Source organism: Peromyscus californicus, unplaced genomic scaffold, assembly GCF_007827085.1.
Source record: "Peromyscus californicus insignis strain IS unplaced genomic scaffold, ASM782708v3 Scaffold_4__1_contigs__length_199733344, whole genome shotgun sequence".
In the NCBI taxonomy this organism is placed as follows: domain Eukaryota; kingdom Metazoa; phylum Chordata; class Mammalia; order Rodentia; family Cricetidae; genus Peromyscus; species Peromyscus californicus.
Window position 1 is genome coordinate 116,060,161 of NW_026294562.1, and position 21,070 is coordinate 116,081,230.

Here is a 21,070-nt window from a genome sequence, read left to right on the forward strand (position 1 = left end):
TGTGGCCTTGTTGGAGAAAGTGTATCCCTGAAGGAGTAGGCTTTGGGGTTTCCTATGGGAGCTCCCAGTATCTCAGTCCACTTCCTGCTACTTTCTGATCAAGATGTAGCCAGTGCCATCTCTACCTTCATGCCACCATGCTCCTCACCATGATGAAAATGGACTAAACCTCTGAAACTGGAAGTTGCCACATCAGTTAAATATTTTCCTTTATGGTAGTTGCAATAGTCATGGTGTCTCTTCACAGCAATAGAAAGCCTAGTTAAGATACTCCATTGTGCAAATATACCATATTTTCTTTATCTATTCTTCAGTTGTGGGACATCTACGTTGTTTCCAGTTTCTGGCTATTTTGAATAAAGCCACTATGACCATCAGTTGAGTAAGTCCTTGTAGTAGGATGGTGTGTCCTTTGGATATGTGCCCAAGAGTGGTATTGCTGGATATTGAGGTAAATTGATTCCCAAATTTCTGAAGGACCACCAGATTGATTTCCATAGTGGCTATATGACTTTGCACTACCACCAACAATGCTTTTCATCCTCTCCACATGAGCTGTCATTTGTTTGGCTTTGTTTCTTGTTTACTATTTTTTCTTTGTTTTATTTTGTTTGTTTTTTGAGACATTGTCTTTCTGTGTAGCTCTGGCAATCCTTGAACTTACTCTGTAGACCAGGTGGTCCTTGAACTCAAAAAGAACTGTCTGTTTCTATCAGAGTGCTGGGATTAAAAGTGTGTTCCACCACCAAGAGGCTAAATGAGTTTTCATTTGTGTTATTGATCTTAGCCATTCTGATAAGTGTAAGATGGAATCTCAAAGTAGTTTTAAATTGTATTTCCCTGATGGCTAATAATGTTGAATATTTCTATGTTTTTAAGTCATTTCATTTTCCTCTACTGAGTTCTCTGTTTATGTCTATACCTCATATTTTAATTGGATGATTTGATTTGTTGATGTCTAGTTTCTTGAGTTCTTTATATAGATTGGATATTAGCCTTCTATCAGGAAAAGAAACATTACTAAAGCTTAAACCATAAAGTGAATTGAGCCTCACACATTATTAGTGGGAGACTTCAATATCCCACTCTCACCAATGGACAGGTCACTCAGACAAAAATGAAACAGAGAAACACTAGAGCTAACAAATTTTACAACTGAAATGGACTTAACAGATATCTAGAGAACATTTTCATCAAACACCAAGTAATATTATTTCTTCTCAACACCTCACATATCTTTCTCCAAAATTGGTCATATACTAGTCACAAAGGAAGTCTCAACAGATATAGGAAAATAGAAATAACATTCTGTATCCTATAGTACTACTACAGAATAAGGCTGGACTTCAACAACAGAAACAAGAGAAAGCCTAGAAATCTATGGGAATTGAAAAAATTCTATGGGATTACCACTGTCAATGAATAAAGACAGAAAGAAATTAAATACTTCCTAGAATTCAATGAAAATGAATGTACAACATACTCAGTCATTTGGGACACAATGAAAGAGTTGCTTAGAGGAAAGATCATAGCACTAAGATTCTCCATAAAGAATTTTGGGTTATATCATGCTAGCAACTTAACAGCACACCTGAATGCTCTAGAACAAAAAGAAGCAAACACATCCAAGAGGAGTAGAAGGCAGGAAATAATCAAACTAAGGGCTAAAATCAATCAAATATAAACAAAGAACAATGAAACAGAGTTTGTTCTTTGAGAAAATTACTTAGATAGGCAAACTCTTATCCAAACTACCTAAAAGCAGAGATAGAGATCATCCCAACTAAGAAAATCAGAAATAAAACTGGGAACATAACAACAGATTCCCAGTAAAACCAAAGAGACTTTAGGTCGTACTTCAAAAACTTGTAGTCTATAAAATTGGAAGATTTTAAAAACTGGATAATTTTCTCAATAGATACCAGTTACCAAAGTTAAATGAAGAACAGATAAACAACTTAAATAAACATGCAATCTCTAAAAATAGAAACAGTCATTAAAAGTCTCCCTACCAAAAACAGCCCAATTACTTTTGCATCTTGGAAAAAATTCTACTTCAGCCTTCTGTAAATGAGTACTAGGATTACAATTTGATAATCTGAGGCTCTATATTTTTACAATTTCTTTTTTATCCACACCTCGAATCAGATGAAAGCCTACTGATTTCTCATCAGCTACTTTATTTGTCTACATGTTAGATATCATGACACCTGTGCTTTTGTGTATGGCTTGTGTATCTATTCTAACCAATAGCCTACACATTGTCTTATAGATGACAGGACTTTAGTATTCTTAATGGGGGACACATGATCTTCTGTGTATATCATATTTTCTTCAGCCATTCATCATTTGGCAAGTAACACAACCTGACTATAATGTCTAACCAATTTATAAAGTGCAGCATAACTAAATCTAATAAGTGTGTGCATGTTGTCTTTGTTACCTCTGGTATTTTACTGAAGAGTGTTAAAGCTCCATTGTACGATAGTTAAATTTTTACTATTGAGGAATATCCAAAGAATCATTCAGAATATTTTCCTGATGGATATCCCATGAACACTGTATTAATGACCCACTCATTTTTATCACATATGAACACTAGCTTGTACTATTTTAAGAGTCTTTTCCATTGCTTCAGACTTTAATATAATGTAATCAGATTACATTCATGCCTCTTTCACAACTGTCCCATGTCATCTACCCTTCCCTGCCCACCCAACTGTGTGTCCTTGTCACTTGTAGACCAGGTGGGCCTTGAACTCACAAAGAACTGTCTGTTTCTGTCAGAGTTCTGGGATTAAAGGTGTGTTCCACCTTTGTTTAAGACTACCATGTCCAATTTGCACTGCTCAAATGCTCTCGGATATGTTGCCTTCCACTGGAGTGTGGTTTTCTAATGAGGGGAAAAAACTCAAAAACTAGGAAAACAGACTCGCTTTTAGCATTTATCAGTTGTTAAAGTTTATCATTTGTAATGTTTTGATTCTATGAGGATAAAGCCAGGATCTGTTTTTTCTTTACTATATCTATATAGAGGGTTTTCACAGTGAAGTTTTTCATGTTTGAATAAACCAACAGAAACTTGCAAAACACACAGAAGAATACAAATCATGAGAAATTAGAGCTTTCTAGTTGGTACCAGACATGTAAGAGTTCTTATTTAGGCTATAACAGACCATAAAAACTAAATTAGTTGTTTGAAAATAAGATCAAAGAACATTTTTTTTATGAATCCATAGGTGTTCTATGAGCTGTGGACAAAAAATATATTTGACTTCCCATTTCTCATGCTCATATCAATTTCACAGTTTAGACAGTTCTGTGTCTGTTGAAAAAAGCACCATATACAGTAGACAATGAAACTCTCTCATTTTCCACATGTGTTATGCACAAAATTCCGGGATAGTGGCAAGAGAAGATTTTGGGTTAGACAGAAGCTTCTTTATGTTCTATAAGCTACTCACCATGTTCAGAGACAACAAAGTAAACTATAGGAAAACTCCAGATGATAAAATGCCATTTGAGAAAGATCAGCCCAAAGCCATTTAAAAAAATCCTCACTTTCTCCTATACCATAATAACAGGACTTGTGTCACCATAGCAAAATGTATCAAAAGTAATTAAACAAAGAAAACCACTAAGGATTCAGTATATAATTCATATTGAGAGTGATTCTAGATCATCACATAATCTAGATATCTAGATATCAGCATAACCTCTAACGATCACTGTGATCTATTGTTTCAGGTTGACAACTAAGAATATCCACATGATTTTATCTCTTTATTTTGCCATTGAAGAAATCAATGGAAACCCTCATGTTTTGCCCAATATTTCCCTGCTAGTTAAAGTTGAATGTAAACTATTGTCTGACCGAGGTAAAATCAGTTTATCCTCAAAAACGGGTGATTATTTTCCTAACTACCACTGTAGAAACCAGAGAAGATACTTACTGATACTTACAGGACCAATGTGGTTGCCATCTGCCATGCTTGGACCACTCCTGTACATTTCCAGAATTCCAGAGGTGAGGTGGCCTGGTTTAGATTTCATGAAATACCATCTATTTTCATTCTGGTTTTCTTAGTTCCTAGGTAGATTGAAAGGTAGAAAATGAATTTATGTCTATTCTTGCCTATAAAGTTCCAAGCATAAATGCTCAGATCCTTTAAAGAGTACATGAGAGATTCTTATGGAAAATAGAACAGAGAGACAGTGGTAGCATAAAGTATTTTGCTAGAAGAACAAGTGCAACCCTTCTTATTAAGAAAAATCATAAAAATTGGATTTTAATGAATATTTAATGTGATAAGTAACAATTTTCCAATAAGGCCAGATTTTATGAAACATCACTGATATTTGTGTACTTGATCTTTTTAAAGGATTTTTGTTTTAATTTTTTTTAATGTCTTACAGCTTTACTATGGGCCATTTCATCCTCTCCTGAGTAACCATGAACACTTTCCTTATCTGTACCAGATGGGTATCAAGGATACATCTGTGGCTGTTGCCATGGTGTCTTTGGTGATCTATTTCAGCTGGAAGTGGGTGGGACTTATCATTTCAGATGATGACCTAGGACTTCAATTTGCCTCTGAATTGAGAGAAGAAATGCAGAGAAGTGGCATCTGTTTAGCCTTTGTAACTATTATCACATATGATATAAAATTATTCTTTAAAAGTATTTATGTATATTATAATCAGATCATGATGTCTACAGCAAAAGTTGTTGTCATATATGGAGACAAAGACTCTCATCTGCAAGTGAACTTAAGACTATGGCAGTCTGTAAACATTCAGAGAATCTGGGTCACTACTTCACAATGGGATATGATTACAAGTAATGGAAAATTGCTCTTCAACTCCTTACATGGGACTCTCATCTTTTCACATCATTATTCTGAGATAGCTGGCTTTACAAAATTTATTCAGACAGTGAACCCTTCAAACTACAGTAATACTGTTTCTCTTGCTAAATTATGGTGGCTATATTTTAATTGTTCTTTGTCATCATCTGATTGTAAAAAACTGAAAAATTGTTCAGGAAAAATGCTACCAGAGTGGTTATCCACGTACCAGTTTGAAATGTCCATGAGTGACACAAGTTACAACCTATATAATGCTGTGTATGCTGTGGCCCATTCACTCCATGAGTTACTTTTGCAGCAGGTAGATACACAGTCAAAGAATACTGGGAAGGGCCTGGAATTTGACTCCTTGCAGGTAATGTGTCTTTATTTAAATAGATACCCCAAAGACACTATGGCCATAGATAACAATGTATCATTGATAAACATCTGGCACAGATAAGGAAATTGTTCATGAATACTCAAGAAAGAATGAAGCAGCATATATAAATGATGTTCAGTATTAAAAAATAGAAACAACTTGAATAATATGATGTTCAATTAAGTCTTTGAAATGAACTTCTTAAAATCAACAATTGGTTCTAAAACCAAGTATCTAAGAACATTTCTCCCAAACTGGTTGATTAGTGGTATAAATTATGATCCAGCCAACACTGGCAAAGAAGTCAGTACCATTGATTGAAAGAAAATGGCCCCCATGGAGACTGGCACTATTAGGAGGTGTGGCTTTGTTGGAGTAGTTTAACCTTGTTGTAGGAAGTGGATCATGGTGGAGATGGGCTTTGAGGTCTCCTATGTTCAAACTATGCACAATGTGGCACTCAGTTCACTTCCTGTTACCTGTGGATCAAGAGGTAGAACTCTCAGCTTCTTCTCCAGCACCATGCCTGCTTGCATGCTATCTGCCATGATGATAGTGGACTAAACTTCTGAACTGTAAGCTAGGACCAATTAAATGTTTTTCTTTAAAAGAATTGCCTTGGTCATAGTGTCTCTTCACAAAAATAGAAACCCTTATAAAGGCAGCATTTGACAATTGAAGCCAATAATATTGTCCAGAATATGACTACCATATAGAAATATCATGTATTTAATAGCTGGGAAAAAAACACTTTGGGCTTTCTTGGGAATTTTTTTTGTTTTAGTTTCTTGAGACAGGGTTTCTCTGTGTAGTTTTGGAGCCTGTCCTGGAACTCACTCTGCAGACGAGGCTGGCCTCGAACTCACAGAGATCTGTCTGCCTCTGCCTCCTGAGTGCTGGGATTAAAGGCATTTGGCACCACTGCCTGGCAAAGGAAATCTTTTTTTATTAATTTATTTTTATGCATTATATTATTTGTGTATTTATCTAAAAATTATTAAATAGAACCAAGAAAATGCCTGGTAATTTAAGTGGTACAACTGTTGGTTATCAGTGTAACAAATAGTTCCCAACTGAAATCAACTCCTTCTTCCACTGACTTAGGACCTCAATTTTAGCTGCTATAAGATAATACTGATAGCAGAAAGAAGTGGAGCATATAATTAATTGTGTATTTTTTGGAGCATTAACGCTAATGAAAACTGATATGTCTAAATCTTAATAATGATATTTTACTTCTATATGAATTTTTATCTCCTTTTATTAAGTTAAGAATACAATTGAAAAATCAGAGGAAATCTGTACTTCATATTTTCTGTCCTGATGTATAGGCATAGTTCAAACTAAAATAATAAATGTGTTTTAGGTTGTCCCTTTCCTGAAGAACATCCAATTTGTAAATCCTGCTGGAGACTTAGTGAACATGAATCAGAAAGCCAACCTGGATACAGAGTATGACATTTTCTACACTGGAAATTTTCTACAAAGTTTTGGACTTAAGGTGAAAATAGGCAAGTTTTCCCAATACTTGCCACATCCACAACAATTGCTTATGTCTGATGAAATGATAGAGTGGGCTACAGATATTAGACAGGTATGATAGACTTAACTTTAATACTCCACATGTAACAGAAGAAACTTAATCTTTGATGGTCTTGTTTTTCTTGAGGGGATATGCATTTTAATGTTTAGCCATTTATTCATGAACCTAAATTTCCTTTCATGATTTGCTATCTTTCTAAGAGTTTTACAGAAAATATGTGTGTACATGTGCATGTACATGCATATCTAAGATGGATACTTTATAACATGCAAATCAAAAACTTCAAAATAAATATTTCAAACTACAATTAAATGATGCATTACAATTTAATTTGTGTTTGTAAAAGGAGTTTTTACAGTAGCATTATGTTGTAAGTCCCTCTTGCCCAATAAATAAATTGTTAATGCATGTGTCATTTTTTATAGACTCCACCTTCAATATGCAGTACACCTTGCAGTCCAGGATTTAGAAAATCCCTTCAAGATGGACAGGCTCTCTGTTGCTTTGACTGTACACCCTGTCCCGAGAATGAAATTTCCAACATGACAGATAAGTACACATTTTACTAAAAACTTCACTGGATTAATTAATTTCTCCCATTGTTGTATAATTCACAGAGAGGTCTTTATTGGAAATTAAATGTTTAATACCATCTTTAAACTAAAAAACAAACAATAATTCTGCTTCTTGTAATACACACACACACACACACACACACACACACAGGTCTGTTTCTCAACCTGTAGGTTTGACTCCATGTGGAAGCACTGCACATAATAGTTTATTCTGCAAACTGCTTCAGACTACTAAACTATAGCATTTATCCTCAGCTTGGAATTCAGGATTTGGGAATAAATTGCATCTATTTTTTGTCTTTCTCAAGACATGAGACTGAACTCCTTTGATTTTGAAGTCATGAGCTTTGTGACAAGGTGTAGATGCTCAGGGATGCTGCATTCTTTTTGAGAAATATGTGTTTTGTAATGTGAGCTATGGAATATGATGTTGTCACTCAGTAGGTTGTATTTTTAATTGTATTCTGGTTCACTGTGGAATTTGGAAATCCACATATAGAATATGAATTAATGCTTTCATTATAATGTTGGGAAATTAGTATGTACATGGACCATTTGGATTGAATAGGTGGTAATATATTCACCAGGACAATATTCCAATGGAATCTGTGAAAGTAAAGTTAATTTTAATGTACCAAGCAACTAATGAGTGGAAATATCTTCCGTTGGAGTAATGAAATATAGAAAACTATAAACATAGTTTTACTTCATCCTCAGACCAGTGTGAAACTGGGGAATAATGGTTTGAACATTGGAAAATTGGAAATTCGATAAGGGTGTGGAGTTCAGATGAAGAAAATTTGTACTGAAATTCCAACATTTGTGGTTAAAGATTACAGTGAATAATGCAAGTAAATAAAACATTTTAATGGCATATTGTATAGAGAAAATGTATGAAATTCATGGATGAAACTATGGCAGGGAAATCAAATACAAATTGAGAGTAGCATTTATTGTCATAGTGCTGGTTGTACCAGGAGATTCTACAAAGAAACATTTTAAGTTATGCTTACGCTTTCAGGAATATAAGGAAAAGCTTGAAAATATAGCATTTTAAAACTCTGAATAATTGTAAAATAATTAAAAACTTGATTTTAAAAAAAAAAATCTGCCTGTCAGTTTAGATAAGGCCCTATAGAAAATTGGGAGAAGATGGAAATAACTGAAACAGAATGTGCTTTCCCAGATGGAAAGACGCAACACTAGAAATGTCTTCACTTATCAGTCTGATCAGTTGAGACAATGAGATTGAAAGAAACCTACCTATATTATGGCAACAATAACAAAAATGCACATGGAGGATCATCTTCACCCTGTCCAGTACTAAAGTCACATATATGTCCTTGAGAGATGCAGAGTTACCTTGCTTGTGATGACTTTTTAATAAATAATACGCCCCTGCAGTAATTGATAGTCAAATATTATAGATGAAATAATACTGGTAAATACTGTGTCCTACCAAAATTTATTGCAGGCAGGGGTAGCTGGCTCCAGTGTTGTGACTAGAAACCTTCAGAGTAGCTAGGGTTTAGGAAAAATACTTTTCTATCTGATGATTAGGCTTTTTCTATCTGAGGGTGTTTAGAAATAAGTTTCTATCTATCTGACTGGTAAAATAAAGAAACATCTATGCCTTCTGATAATAACTTTCTCTTTTACTTCATCTAAAGAATGGTCACTGACTCTTTCTGGCTCTAGACAGCTACATATCTCCACACTGCTGCATACAGCTACGCATCTTTATATACATACATTTTTCATATTGCTACACATCTTTCTTTTACATACATTTCTCTTCTACATCTCTTTTCCATATAGCTTCATTTTTCTTGCTTCCCCATAGTTACAAATCTCCACACAGCCACAGCTGTAGCTAGAGTTTTCCTGCCTGGCCCAAAGTCAGGACAAATCTCTGTCACCCGCTAGTCACACAGCCGCTCAGACACAACCAAGTAAACATAGAGACTTATATTGCTTACAAACTGTATGGCCATGGTGGCTTCTTGTTAACTGTTCTTATATCTTAAATTAAGCCATTTCTATTAACTTATAAGTTGCCACGTGGCTCGTGGCTTACTGGTACCTTACATCTCACTTTTCATGGCAGTGGCTGGCAGCGTCTCTCTGCCTCAGCCTTCCACTTCCCCAAATTCTCTCTCATTGTCCCACCTATACTTCCTGCCTGGCTACTGGCCAATCAGTGTTTTATTTATTAACCAATCAGAGCAACAAATATAACATACAGAACATCCCACAGCACTTCCCCTTTCCTTTTTTTCAAAAAGGAAGGTTTTAACTTTCACATAGTAAAATCACAGATAACAAAATAATTATCAAGCAAGAATTACAGTTACAATATCTAGTCTATTTATAATACCTAGTCTATTCGGCAAAATTAAAGAAGATATCCTATCTAGTCTATATTTGTGAGTCTAAGGTTTTATATCTAACTTATCTTTTATCATAACTGAGGAAATTATAACTCTAGCCTTCAACTATATCGAAGACCCCAGAATAATATACTATTACCCAAGAAATGGGAGAAGGATGCAAGCAACTTTTGGGAGTCTTGCAAAGTAGACAGAGACAGCTGGCAGCCTGGACAGTCATCTAATGTTCCTTTGTAAAATTGGGGCATCTGTCTTCAGCTCACAGGCCTAGAGTCTCTCAGTCACTTTTCTCAGTGTCCTGTAGAATGTCTGGCAGTTTCCTTTGAGAAGCAGAACCTGAAGGACCATTTTGCCAAGCAAAGTTCAGTGGTCACCTTCCTATGGGTCTTGCATGTCCAGTTGATCAAGCCGTCCAGGCAAGAACAGTTTCTTGCCCAAATGGCTATTTTTGCCAAGAAGAAGATAAACTCCATATAGAGTGTCTTTGAGGCCCATCCTCCTCTCTGAAGTAAATCCGGTGCTGCCAGGAGCAGACATGTCTCACTCTCCAGAAAGTCTAAATTTTTAAAACATTTTTTTTCTTTTTTCTTTTTTTTTTTTTTTGGTTTTTCGAGACAGGGTTTCTCTGTGTAGCTTTGCACCTTTCCTGGATCTCGCTCTGTAGACCAGGCTGGCCTCAAACTCACAAACTTCTGCCTGGCACTGCCTCCCAAGTGCTGGGATTAAAGGCGTTTGCCACCACTGCCTGGCAAGTTTAAAGCATTTTAAATGCCATATTCTGCAGGTCTTTGAAGTGTTTGAAGATTACCTATCTATCTGAAATATATCTATATATACCTGAAAACTTAACTAACATGGATACAAGTATGATTATCATGGATGACTGATTATTAATTCATTTCTTAATTATCCATTACAATTTTAAATGAGCTGTACAAACATAATACCTTGAACAAAAGTAGAAATATACATACAATATAACAAAATTAACTTTAAATTTGTATCAATAAACTAAAATCCATACCAATGTAAAACATTTTAAACAAGTTGATCTTTAAAAGTAGGTTTAATAAGCCGGGCGGTGGTGGCGCACGCCTTTAATCCCAGCACTCGGGAGGCAGAGCCAGGTGGATCTCTGTGAGTTCGAGGCCAGCCTGGGCTACCAAGTGAGTTCCAGGAAAAGGCGCAAAGCTACACAGAGAAACCCTGTCTCGAAAAACAAAAAAAAAAAAAAAAAACAAAAACAAAAACAAAAAGTAGGTTTAATAATCTACCCTTTCATCCTATCATATCTATATCATATCCACTTTTCTTCTTTAGAAAGAGATTGCATTTATATTTAACCTGTTTTAAATAAAAATATTGGTTTTTCTCTGTCCCACACCAGAGGAGTCTTCTGATATGGGACACAAAAATCTCTTAATCTTTTCTTAACCTTCTTTTAGAGAAGGAGTGAGCCAATTCCATCTCTAAAGCCAGCTTGGTATATTTGGGAATTTGGGCATAGCTTCTCTTACTACTTCCTGCTGGAGGGGGGGTGCTGTATCTTATTGGGACACAAAGACAATTTTAGGATTATGGAGTAGTCCGTGAGGGTGCATTGTCTGAGCCAGTTGCCTTGAAATTGTTCTGGATGTTGGATCATCTGGGCTTTGGTGTCATTGGAGACCTTTCAGGGGATCTTGGTTGGTCAAACCTGATGTATCTTAATCTGGAACAAATCCGTAGACTCTGGCTTTCTGTAGAAACAAAAGCAGAGCCTCCTTTCCAAAGTAACATATCCTTACATACAAATTTTGAAGTCAAGGTAACTTTAAAATATCCATATTGGCTAACTCAACAGCTTTTACAATCAAATGGTTTTTTTTTTTTTTTTTTGCAGTTAAAAATCCCAAAGAAAACCCAATCTGGATTCTCTGTATGATATCCAGCTTTATGTGGCTTATATTTTATAATACCTTTACTGTCTCTTTAAACACTTTATTTTTTAAAACTATTTCTTTATATTACTGTTTATATTTATTTTTCTCTCTTTCTAGTCTATGTACATTTTTACACACATTGTACACTGTTTAGAGGTTTATCCCATCTGAATCTGTCTTATTGTGAACCTATTGCTTTAAACTGAAGCAAAGAGCTACTATGGCTGCTGGTTCCGCCCACCTCAACTTCCCAATATGGCAGTGGTAGTTTTCCAACAGCTCTGGGAGACATCAACTCTCAGAAACAGTGGGTCTATGTTTTTATCATAGCAGCGTGTAGCCCAGAAACCTTTTTTTTTTTTAACTAGCAAAAAGTATATCCAACACACAGCTTAGTGAGCAGTTTGGAGACACCTCTGTGTAACATAGCATAGGTCAAGCCTGCATGCACACCACAAACTTGCCATAGAGTAGCTCAAACATTTAGGCTGCCACTAACTTGAGAGAGACAACGAGGAAGCTGTTGGGAGCCATTTGTAGCTAGAGTTTTCCTGCCTGGCCCAAAGTCTGGATGAATCTCTCTCACCTGCTAGTCACACAGCCACTCAGACACAACCAAGTAAACACAGAGACTTATATTGCTTACAAACTGTATGGTCATGGCAGGCTTCTTGTTAACTGTTCTTATATCTTAAATTAACCCATTTTTATTATTCTATAAGTTGCCACATGGCTTGTGGCTTACCAGTCTCTTACATCTTGCTTTTCATGGCAGTGGTTGGCAGCGTCTCTCTGCCTCAGCCTTCCACTTCCCTGAATTCTCCTCTCTCATTGTCCCACCTATACTTCCTGTCTGACTACTGGCCAATCAGTGTTTTATTTATTAACCAATCAGAGAAACACATTTAACACACAGAACATCCCACAGCACACAGATAAACATATTGTTTACATAGATCCCTCACCATACAACATTTTACACAGTTCCTAGGCACAGCTCCTCTATGTATCAGCAGCTCTTTCACATAGCTCTCTTCCCTGCCTCTCTCTCTCTCTCTCTCTTTTTCTCTCTCTCATACTTACTTGCATACACATACTTCTACATTATTCACTCCCTCTTTGCTCACTTACTCTTTTACTCACTCCCTCACACTTCTCTCATACTTCTTGATCTCTTAACACACACACACACACACACACACACACACACACACACACACACACACACTTCACTCACATTCTGCAGCAGCTCTCACATAGCTCTACACAGCCATCTCTCTCTATACTTCTGCTGTTACTCTTCCCTCACAGCCAAAGTCTGGATGATTATAAGTGACATTTTTTTCAGGGCCCTACCCATTCTCAAAACACAAGATAAGTCACATAGTTTCTCTTAGGCTAGTAATGTCACACTGACCCATGCATGTACCTCTAAGTTGATGAGGTATCCCAGATAGTAAAAAATTGGCTAAACCTTGAGCAGTCAGGGTATGTGCAGAAAGAGAGCTACTGCAAGGAGATATGTCTCAATGTAAACAGTCTGGCTTTGATTTAGCAATAAACAACACCTGGAATTAGTCTTTGTGTATTTTCTGCAAGGGTAGTTGAATCTGTTTTGAATTTGTTCTGAAGTCCAAAATTAGCTGTCTTTGAGACTGAGAATACTGTTACTTTCCTACATCAGTAAAATAAAGAAAATTATGGTATTATTTCTATACATCAGAATTATATATCTTAAACAGAAATCATAACCTGACTATCCACAATTTTAAGTATGCCCAAAGATGTTAAACACACTATCAGTGGGCTGTGTAATGAGCCCCACAGCTGTTCTTTTAGGGAGGTATAATGGCAGCACATGAGAAAGTTACGGATAGAAAACAGCCAGTTTTGACAGCCAGTGATCCCACAGCTTTTCCAGGTGGGGCTCCCCATCAGGGAGTTAGTTATATGTCTAGTTGGTTGACACTAGTTGTCACCTGCTGTATACTCCCACAGCCCTGGGCAAAAATTCATACATTGAAACATAAATATAGGGTCACATTTTTACTGTGTAGTCTTGGGGCATAATTGGTTCATAAATCTGCTTTCCTTGGCTCTTATTAAAGGAAATTTTAAAGCTAGATATGGATTGAATAGAGTGTGTATGTGTAAGGAGCCACATCAGGACATGGATGTTGAATCTTCTCTTATGGCTGATAGCCAGGCGATAATATTTTGTTAGAGAACTGAGCAGGTTAGAGAACTGTGAATAATAAATAAATGATTCTATGAATTATGCACTCCAAAGTATTTCCTTGTGGCAACCAATATATATTTTCATGCAGCCTACAGTTTTATTTCAGCTTACTAAATGTCTTGAATATATAAAAATTGTAAAGAATTATGTTTGCTTAGTCACACATGGGGTTCATAGGAATTGAAAATCAAGATTAGTTCTCATAAGTTACCCCAATGAAATGTCACCTATGACAACAGGAAAGGTCACTTTGCCTAATGCATTTTGATGTACTGATAAAGTATTTTAGATATCTGATGCATAGATATATACTTAAATAATAGATAAATATTAAACAGGATGATATGTTTTTTTCCTTAAACAGACATGGATTATTGCTTGAAGTGTCCAGATGATCAATATGCCAACACAGAAGGAACTCATTGCCTTTCAAAAACTGTGACATTCCTGTCTTATGAAGACCCCATAGGGATGGCCCTGGTGTGCTTGGCTCTGTGCTTTTCTGCATTTGCAGCTGTTATATTTGGTGTCTTTTTGAGGAACCAAGACACTCCTATTGTCAAGGCCAATAACAGAGTTCTCAGTTACTTCCTGCTGCTGTCACTCATCTGTTGTTTTCTCTGTTCTTTGCTCTTCATCGGACAACCACATAGGGCAACATGTATCATGCAGCAGACCATATTTGCAGTTTTGTTTACTGTTTCTGTCTCTACCGTCTTGGCCAAGACAGTTACTGTAGTACTTGCATTCAAGGTCACTGTTCCAGGTAAAATGATGAGGTGGCTGCTACTATCAGGGGCATCTAATTTGATCATTCCCACATGCACCATGATTCAACTGATCCTCTGTGGAATCTGGGTGGGTACTTCTCCTCCATTTGTTGATACTGATAGGCACGTTGAGCATGGCCATATTTTGATTGTTTGCAACAAAGGTTCGGTTATGGCCTTTTACTCTGTCCTGGGATACTTGGGTTCTATTGCTCTAGCAAGTTTCACTGTAGCTTTCTTGGCCAGGAATTTGCCTGACACATTCAATGAAGCCAAATTCCTAACATTTAGCATGCTGGTTTTCTGTAGTGTCTGGATCACCTTCCTTCCTGTGTACCATAGCACCAAGGGCAAGGCTATGGTTATTGTGGAGGTGTTATGCATCTTGACCTCCAGTGCAGGGCTACTTCTTTGCATCTTTGCTCCAAAATGCTATATTATTTTGTTAAAACCTGAGAGAAATTCTTTTCACAAGTTTAGGGACACACATGCCAAAGTTTAAAATTCTCATTGAATTTAACTAGCATTTCCTGTAACAAAACGGTATAGAAGGCCACACAGCTTATACTATTCATCAAATATCAGGTCAAATATGAGATTTGTTTTCACGTATCATTGTAGAAAATAAGCTTCATATTAGAGTTCTAACATGGGATCAAGGACTCAGTTTTCATGAGTCAAAGCCTTGTTATGAACCATTTCTTCATCTGTAGTACTGGTTCTCTCCAATATTTTTCAACTTAATAGTTTGATAAATCAAAATTGCCCCTTAGTTTTAAGAATTTTCTCTTCTATTGTCATTTCCTTGTACAAATTGTATATCATTGTTGAGTTACATAATATATACTAGTAGGAGGACAGTATATAGATGTTTGTTAAATTGAGAGAATATTTATGTTTACACAATAGGTAATATATACTCTATCTAAAGATGATACAGCTGATGAATCTATGGGGTAACAAATTACTTTTTTATTTGATTTGAGGTATATTGCACATGTTAGTATTTCACTACTTATATAGTAATACTCATAAAAATCATAAGTGGAAAGTTTCTAGGACCTATAATAAAACACTTTTATATCAACATGTGACTATGCTGTCCCTTTACTTTATAGATGTTTCTGTTGGCAGTCAGAAGCCTATCGTGTTCTCAAACTAAGTCAGAGAAGCTTATTCATGTAAAAGTCTATAGCTAATGGAATGACATTTACCTGCACAAAACACTGATAATAACAGACTAACAGCTCAGACATAAATGGGACATCTGTTTAAAACCCCTTACCATAAAACCTTATGGAATATTATGAAAGATAAGGAAAAGGATTTATTTAAAAGTCTGATAATGGAAAGGTGTGTTGTAATATGCTTTCTTGAAAATTTTGACTATTTCATCTGTGATACCTACAAAAACCTGCACATGACTGAAGAAGACAAATTCCTGGTTCTTACAAAGAGTACATCTTTGTAAGGCTTTACTCCAATCTGACAAGCTATTAGTAGTAGATCATTACTAAGGGAGGAATGATAATTCCTTTTTGAGGATGTAGTTTCTGATATGAATTTTATACTCCAGTGCATGTCCCACAACCACAAACAATGTATCACTAAATGTCCATACTTTATTACCAAAAACCAAAGCAAAAAATTAGGAGCTAGGCATGTTGAAAAATTATATAGAATGATATATGTAGAAACAAGATGTAGATATGACCATGTTACACTGTGTTTATAGATGCAAATAATTAAAAGGAATCTTTTAAAATATCATCTAAATATGGTGAAAGTGATATATTTTGGAGTATTTAGTCCTAAATGGACTGACTTCTGTCAGCCCATCACCTCAAGGCTCAAGGATCAGAAAAAGGAGACAGAAATATTGTAAGAGCGAGAAGAGATGAATAACTGAGAATACACTGTCTTGCCAACTAAAAAGGGCTAAAACACTTATGAATATACAAATACTGTGACAATATAAACAAAAATTTACTAGGTTCAAGCCAGACAAATATCACACCAGGGAGAATGGGAGGTGGCCACAAATTCCCACAACTCACCAACACGTTATTTACAAAAGACACTTTCCAGGAAAGTGGAAATCAGTTTGCTCTAAAGAATGTCACTGAGTATCTAAATTGCAATCTATAAAGCATTAAGGTAAGTGGGTATCAAGATAAGGAAGATCTGGAAGTAGTTGATGAGGGAAAAAACATGATATATTGTATGAAAAAACTGAAATAAATAAATTTTCAAAAAATACTACAATGACTATTAACCTATTATCTATAGAAAGAAGATAATTTTTTTAACCACTGAGTAATACTCCATTGTATAAATGTATCACAATGTCTTTATCCATTCTTCAGTTGAGAGGCATCTAGGTTATTTCCAGGTTCTGGCTATTATGAATAATGCTGCTATGAACATAGTTGATCAAGTATCTATAGTGATATTTTGTTTGTGCTCTTCCAAATAAAGCTTGGCTGGAGATCAGAGTGCAGAGCTAGCCTTAAGAGGCCAGGCAGTGGTGGCATACACCTTTAACCCCAGCACTTGGCAGAAGGAAACAGAAAGTGATATGCCTGGTGGGAGAGAAGAAGTGATAAGGCACAGTGGAAACAGGAGCTTTGCCCTTTCAGGCTCAGCATTCAGTAGAGTTAAGAAGTCTTTCTGGTGGCTGGTTGCTCTGCTTCTCTGATCTATCAGCTTTTAACCCTATATCTGACTCCGGGTTTTTATTAGTAAGACCAATTAGAAATCATGCTACATTTGGCACCCAATGTGTGGCATTAATTCATAAAAAAGCCACTTGCCTGTGGCTTTGTAGCCAATGGCACAGGCTGTAGCTCTGTGTGGCCACAGTCACTACCCTGGTGGCTAAGTTTCTGTTGCAATCTAGCTGGGGCAAACTACATAGACTTTTGGACTTCACTTTCACATGTTCTTCCATGCAGCTGGCTGGCTCTTTGGCTGGGAGGTTGTATGCTCTCCATGGACCCACTCCTTAGGCTGCAACCACACTAGGTAGCTGCCTTGAAACCTGCTAGGGCTTCTACTCTTCTGCACAGAAGCAGTCAGCCTCACATCTGAATTGTCATCATTGGCAGTTTTATTGAGACAACTGGAAATTCTTAAAGGGAGGAATTTGTCTAAAGAGAGAGTTTTTCCCCATGTTAAAATAGGGGTAACACTATTATGATGGAGAGAGTTAGGTCTCTGTATGATTACATGATGCACAGTTTGAAAATGGAACAATTAAAGGAGAGGACAATTAATTTAGATGGGATTTGTGTAATGTCAATTATAAACATTATCTGTTTGATCATTTTTGTTTCATCATTTAAAAAGTTGGTTAATATGAGAGCCAAGATAAAAGTTTTAGAAAAATTTATTAAAACATGATATGATAATAGAGATATTCAGACCCAGACAGAGGAATTTAAAGGAGAACCAATCTCAGAGCTGCATTATAAGGTTACAGAGGAACAACCTAAGGTTTTCAAACAGCCAAATTTAATTTATCCTGTAACCTTACAGAAACTGCTAAATGATAGATATCCTCAAGACTGTGTAAGAGCTGAATGGACTCCAGTGCAAACGCTGGATTTGAGGAGATTCAAGGAAGCAATAGTTTCATAGGGCATGCATTCACCTTTTGTGAAGCAGATGTTAAGCTTGTGGTTAACTTGCAATAAATTAACCCTCAAGACTGAAAAGACTTGATTATAGCAATCATGGAGGCTGGTCCTCAATTACAATGGAGGACTGCCGCAAGCCGCACGGTCTGGGACCGAGAACTGGCAAGGGATGTCGAAGTTAAATAGCACTCAGGACACACCATGATTCATCATTCAAAGAGAGCCCCTTATTGACTATCCATCAGCCTTATATACACTGCTACTTCCTACTCTCCATGGGGTCAGGGTCCTCAGGTTCCCACCCGTGTCCCAGCAGCTCAGCCAAACAGGAAAACCGCAAGCAAATCAACAGAGAGCTGATTCTGGAAACAATGTTCCAGCAATAGCTATATCTTAAACATCCTGTGACTTGCTGACCACAGGAAAAGAGGAAGAACAAAAGGGCACCTTAGGGCAACTTAGGGCAAGCAAACAGGCTATGCACCAGGCCTGTTCAGTGTCTGCTGCCAACATGTCTTCTCCTTTTCTTTTTTAAAGCACACAGATAGCCCCTATCTTAGGTCACCTGTAGCATCCTGTCTCACTTACCCATCCTCGAGGAGGCCCTTCTATCCCCTGTCTTAGGTCGTCAGCATGGCACAGGAGTTGCCCGTCTTTGGGTACTATCTTTCCAACATATGTAACCACTCCTGAGCAGATTCAGGGGGCTGCATAGCTAATAAAGCTTGCTTGGTTGCCTGTTGGCCTTCACTAAACTGGAGACGCCATTGGTACACCATGAAGAATCTGAGCCCAAGACCCAATAAACACAGGATAAGTAGGGAAATGGACCCTGACCACCTAGTAACCCATCCAGCATTTTTTGACATAGCTTGCCACCAAACATTTTCATCAATAGGAGTGACTCTAATTTCATTAATATGAACAATGGCATCAACTAATTGCAAAGTAAAATTTACAAAACTTGCATTCCATGGCCCACTTAAGTAATCATTCAATTCTTTAACCTTAGCAGATGCATTCACAACAATATGAGGGGTTACACATATTTCAGAAAACCATAGGCACATAACATATGTTGTCTAATTGTCCATTTAAAGTCTGTTGGATGTCCAAAGCACCAGCCATTCTTTCCGACAGGGCATTAGTATTAGTAGCCTGTTGCACTCCCTGGGAAATAGCCAATCCAGCTGCAGTGGCTGCAACAGCTGAAGTTGCAATGGCAGCAATTACAGCAGCAGTTATGCCAAGGTCCCATCTTCTGCGACGGAGTTGCAAGGGAAATTCTGCTGCATTCTGTTCCAGTGGTATCATGACAAAGGCAGGAATTCTCACCACCACAGCATGCGTGACATTGGGACTCCAGCAATTACTTAGGCTGCAATTCAAGGCTGAACAATTTAACTCCTCCCCTCCCACACCCGAGCCATTCCATAGAATAAAGAAAAAAATTGGTATAATTGAATCCTGCAGTAATGTTTCGAGCAAAGCATAGGGAATAACATAAATTCATGGTGACATTTTTGCTTTGCACATCATGTTTAACATTACTAGCTGCAGTTCCAATAGTCCAATTAGAGGCAAAGACAGCAGGAAACACAGAGCTTTCAATACTTACTGGCAACAAAACTGGAGGATTCTTAACCAGGCTCCATGAAGACTCTGTGTAGACCTAAGGGCTAAGGACCATCAGCACCATTGGAATCATGAGATTCTTCATGTTGAGATTTCTGTGTCTGTTCCACAGGCCAAACACACCGTTCTAGTATCCAGATTGGTTTCTCAGCACCTGAAGGGTATACACAAACTGCTTCCCTCACCCTAGCCAATAGCAGTGCCAGGGACTGCCATGTGCTGTGGAAAGATCCTTCCACCTGACCAGAACCTCAGAGGGAGAGGGGCTCAAAAAATGCCATTGAGCAGCAGTACGCCCATGAACATCCACAAGCAAAAAATTTAAAATAAATAAAGTAATGGAAAGGAGTAATTGTGGTCCCTGTATATCCCTGTACATCTCACCTTCTTTTGTTTTTTGCAAATAAGTCTTTAAATGTTTATGTGCTCATTCAATTATCACTTGTCCTTGAGGGTTATAGGGAATGCCAGTTTCATGAATTATATTCCATTGTGAACAAAATTTCTGAAGACTTTGGCTGGCATAAGCTGGCCCATTATCTGTTTTAATACACTGTGGAACTCCCATATAAGAGAAAGCAGCCAAAAGATGTTTAATTACATCTTGTGCATGCTCCCCCTTGTGAAGGGTGGCTACTATATAATGAGAATACGTGTCCACAGACACATGTACATATGATAAAGTTCCAAAACTTGAAATATGTGTGACATCCATTTGCCAGATATCATTGGGACGTAGGCCACAAGGATTAACACCTAATGATGGTACATGAATAAAAGGAGCACAAGTGGCACAAGTAGATACAATTTTTAAGGCCTCAGTGCAAGTACAGCCAGTACGATGCTGTAAAGTTTGTGCATTGAGATGGAATTTCTGATGTAATTGAAATGCCTGATCAAAGGTGGTGACTACACAAGTGAAATGAGTAGCTACCTCTGCAGCGGCATTGCCTTCTGCAAGTGCCCCTGGAAGACCAGAGTGCCCTCGAATATGGCCCACAAACAGAGGATGTTTCCTAGCCCAAATTAACCTTTGAATGGTCAGTAATTGAGAATGTACTGCAGACTGTTTTTCAATGTATGGAGTGGTTTCAATACTATGCATCATTTAGGCCACATAGCAACTATC

General features: G+C 37.1%; 1 protein-coding gene across 1 annotated transcript in view; it reads left to right on the forward strand.

The window, feature by feature from the left end:
* Window positions 1-15,170, forward strand: part of LOC128094269 (vomeronasal type-2 receptor 116-like) — a 30,591-nt gene extending 15,421 nt beyond the window's left edge. The window contains exons 2-6 of the mRNA XM_052712509.1: window positions 3,748-4,027; window positions 4,417-5,223; window positions 6,596-6,823; window positions 7,198-7,317; window positions 14,259-15,170. Of these exons, the coding sequence (XP_052568469.1) occupies window positions 3,748-4,027; window positions 4,417-5,223; window positions 6,596-6,823; window positions 7,198-7,317; window positions 14,259-15,170 (2,347 nt within the window). The remainder of the gene's footprint in view (window positions 1-3,747; window positions 4,028-4,416; window positions 5,224-6,595; window positions 6,824-7,197; window positions 7,318-14,258) is intronic.
* Window positions 15,171-21,070: the final 5,900 nt, after the last annotated feature.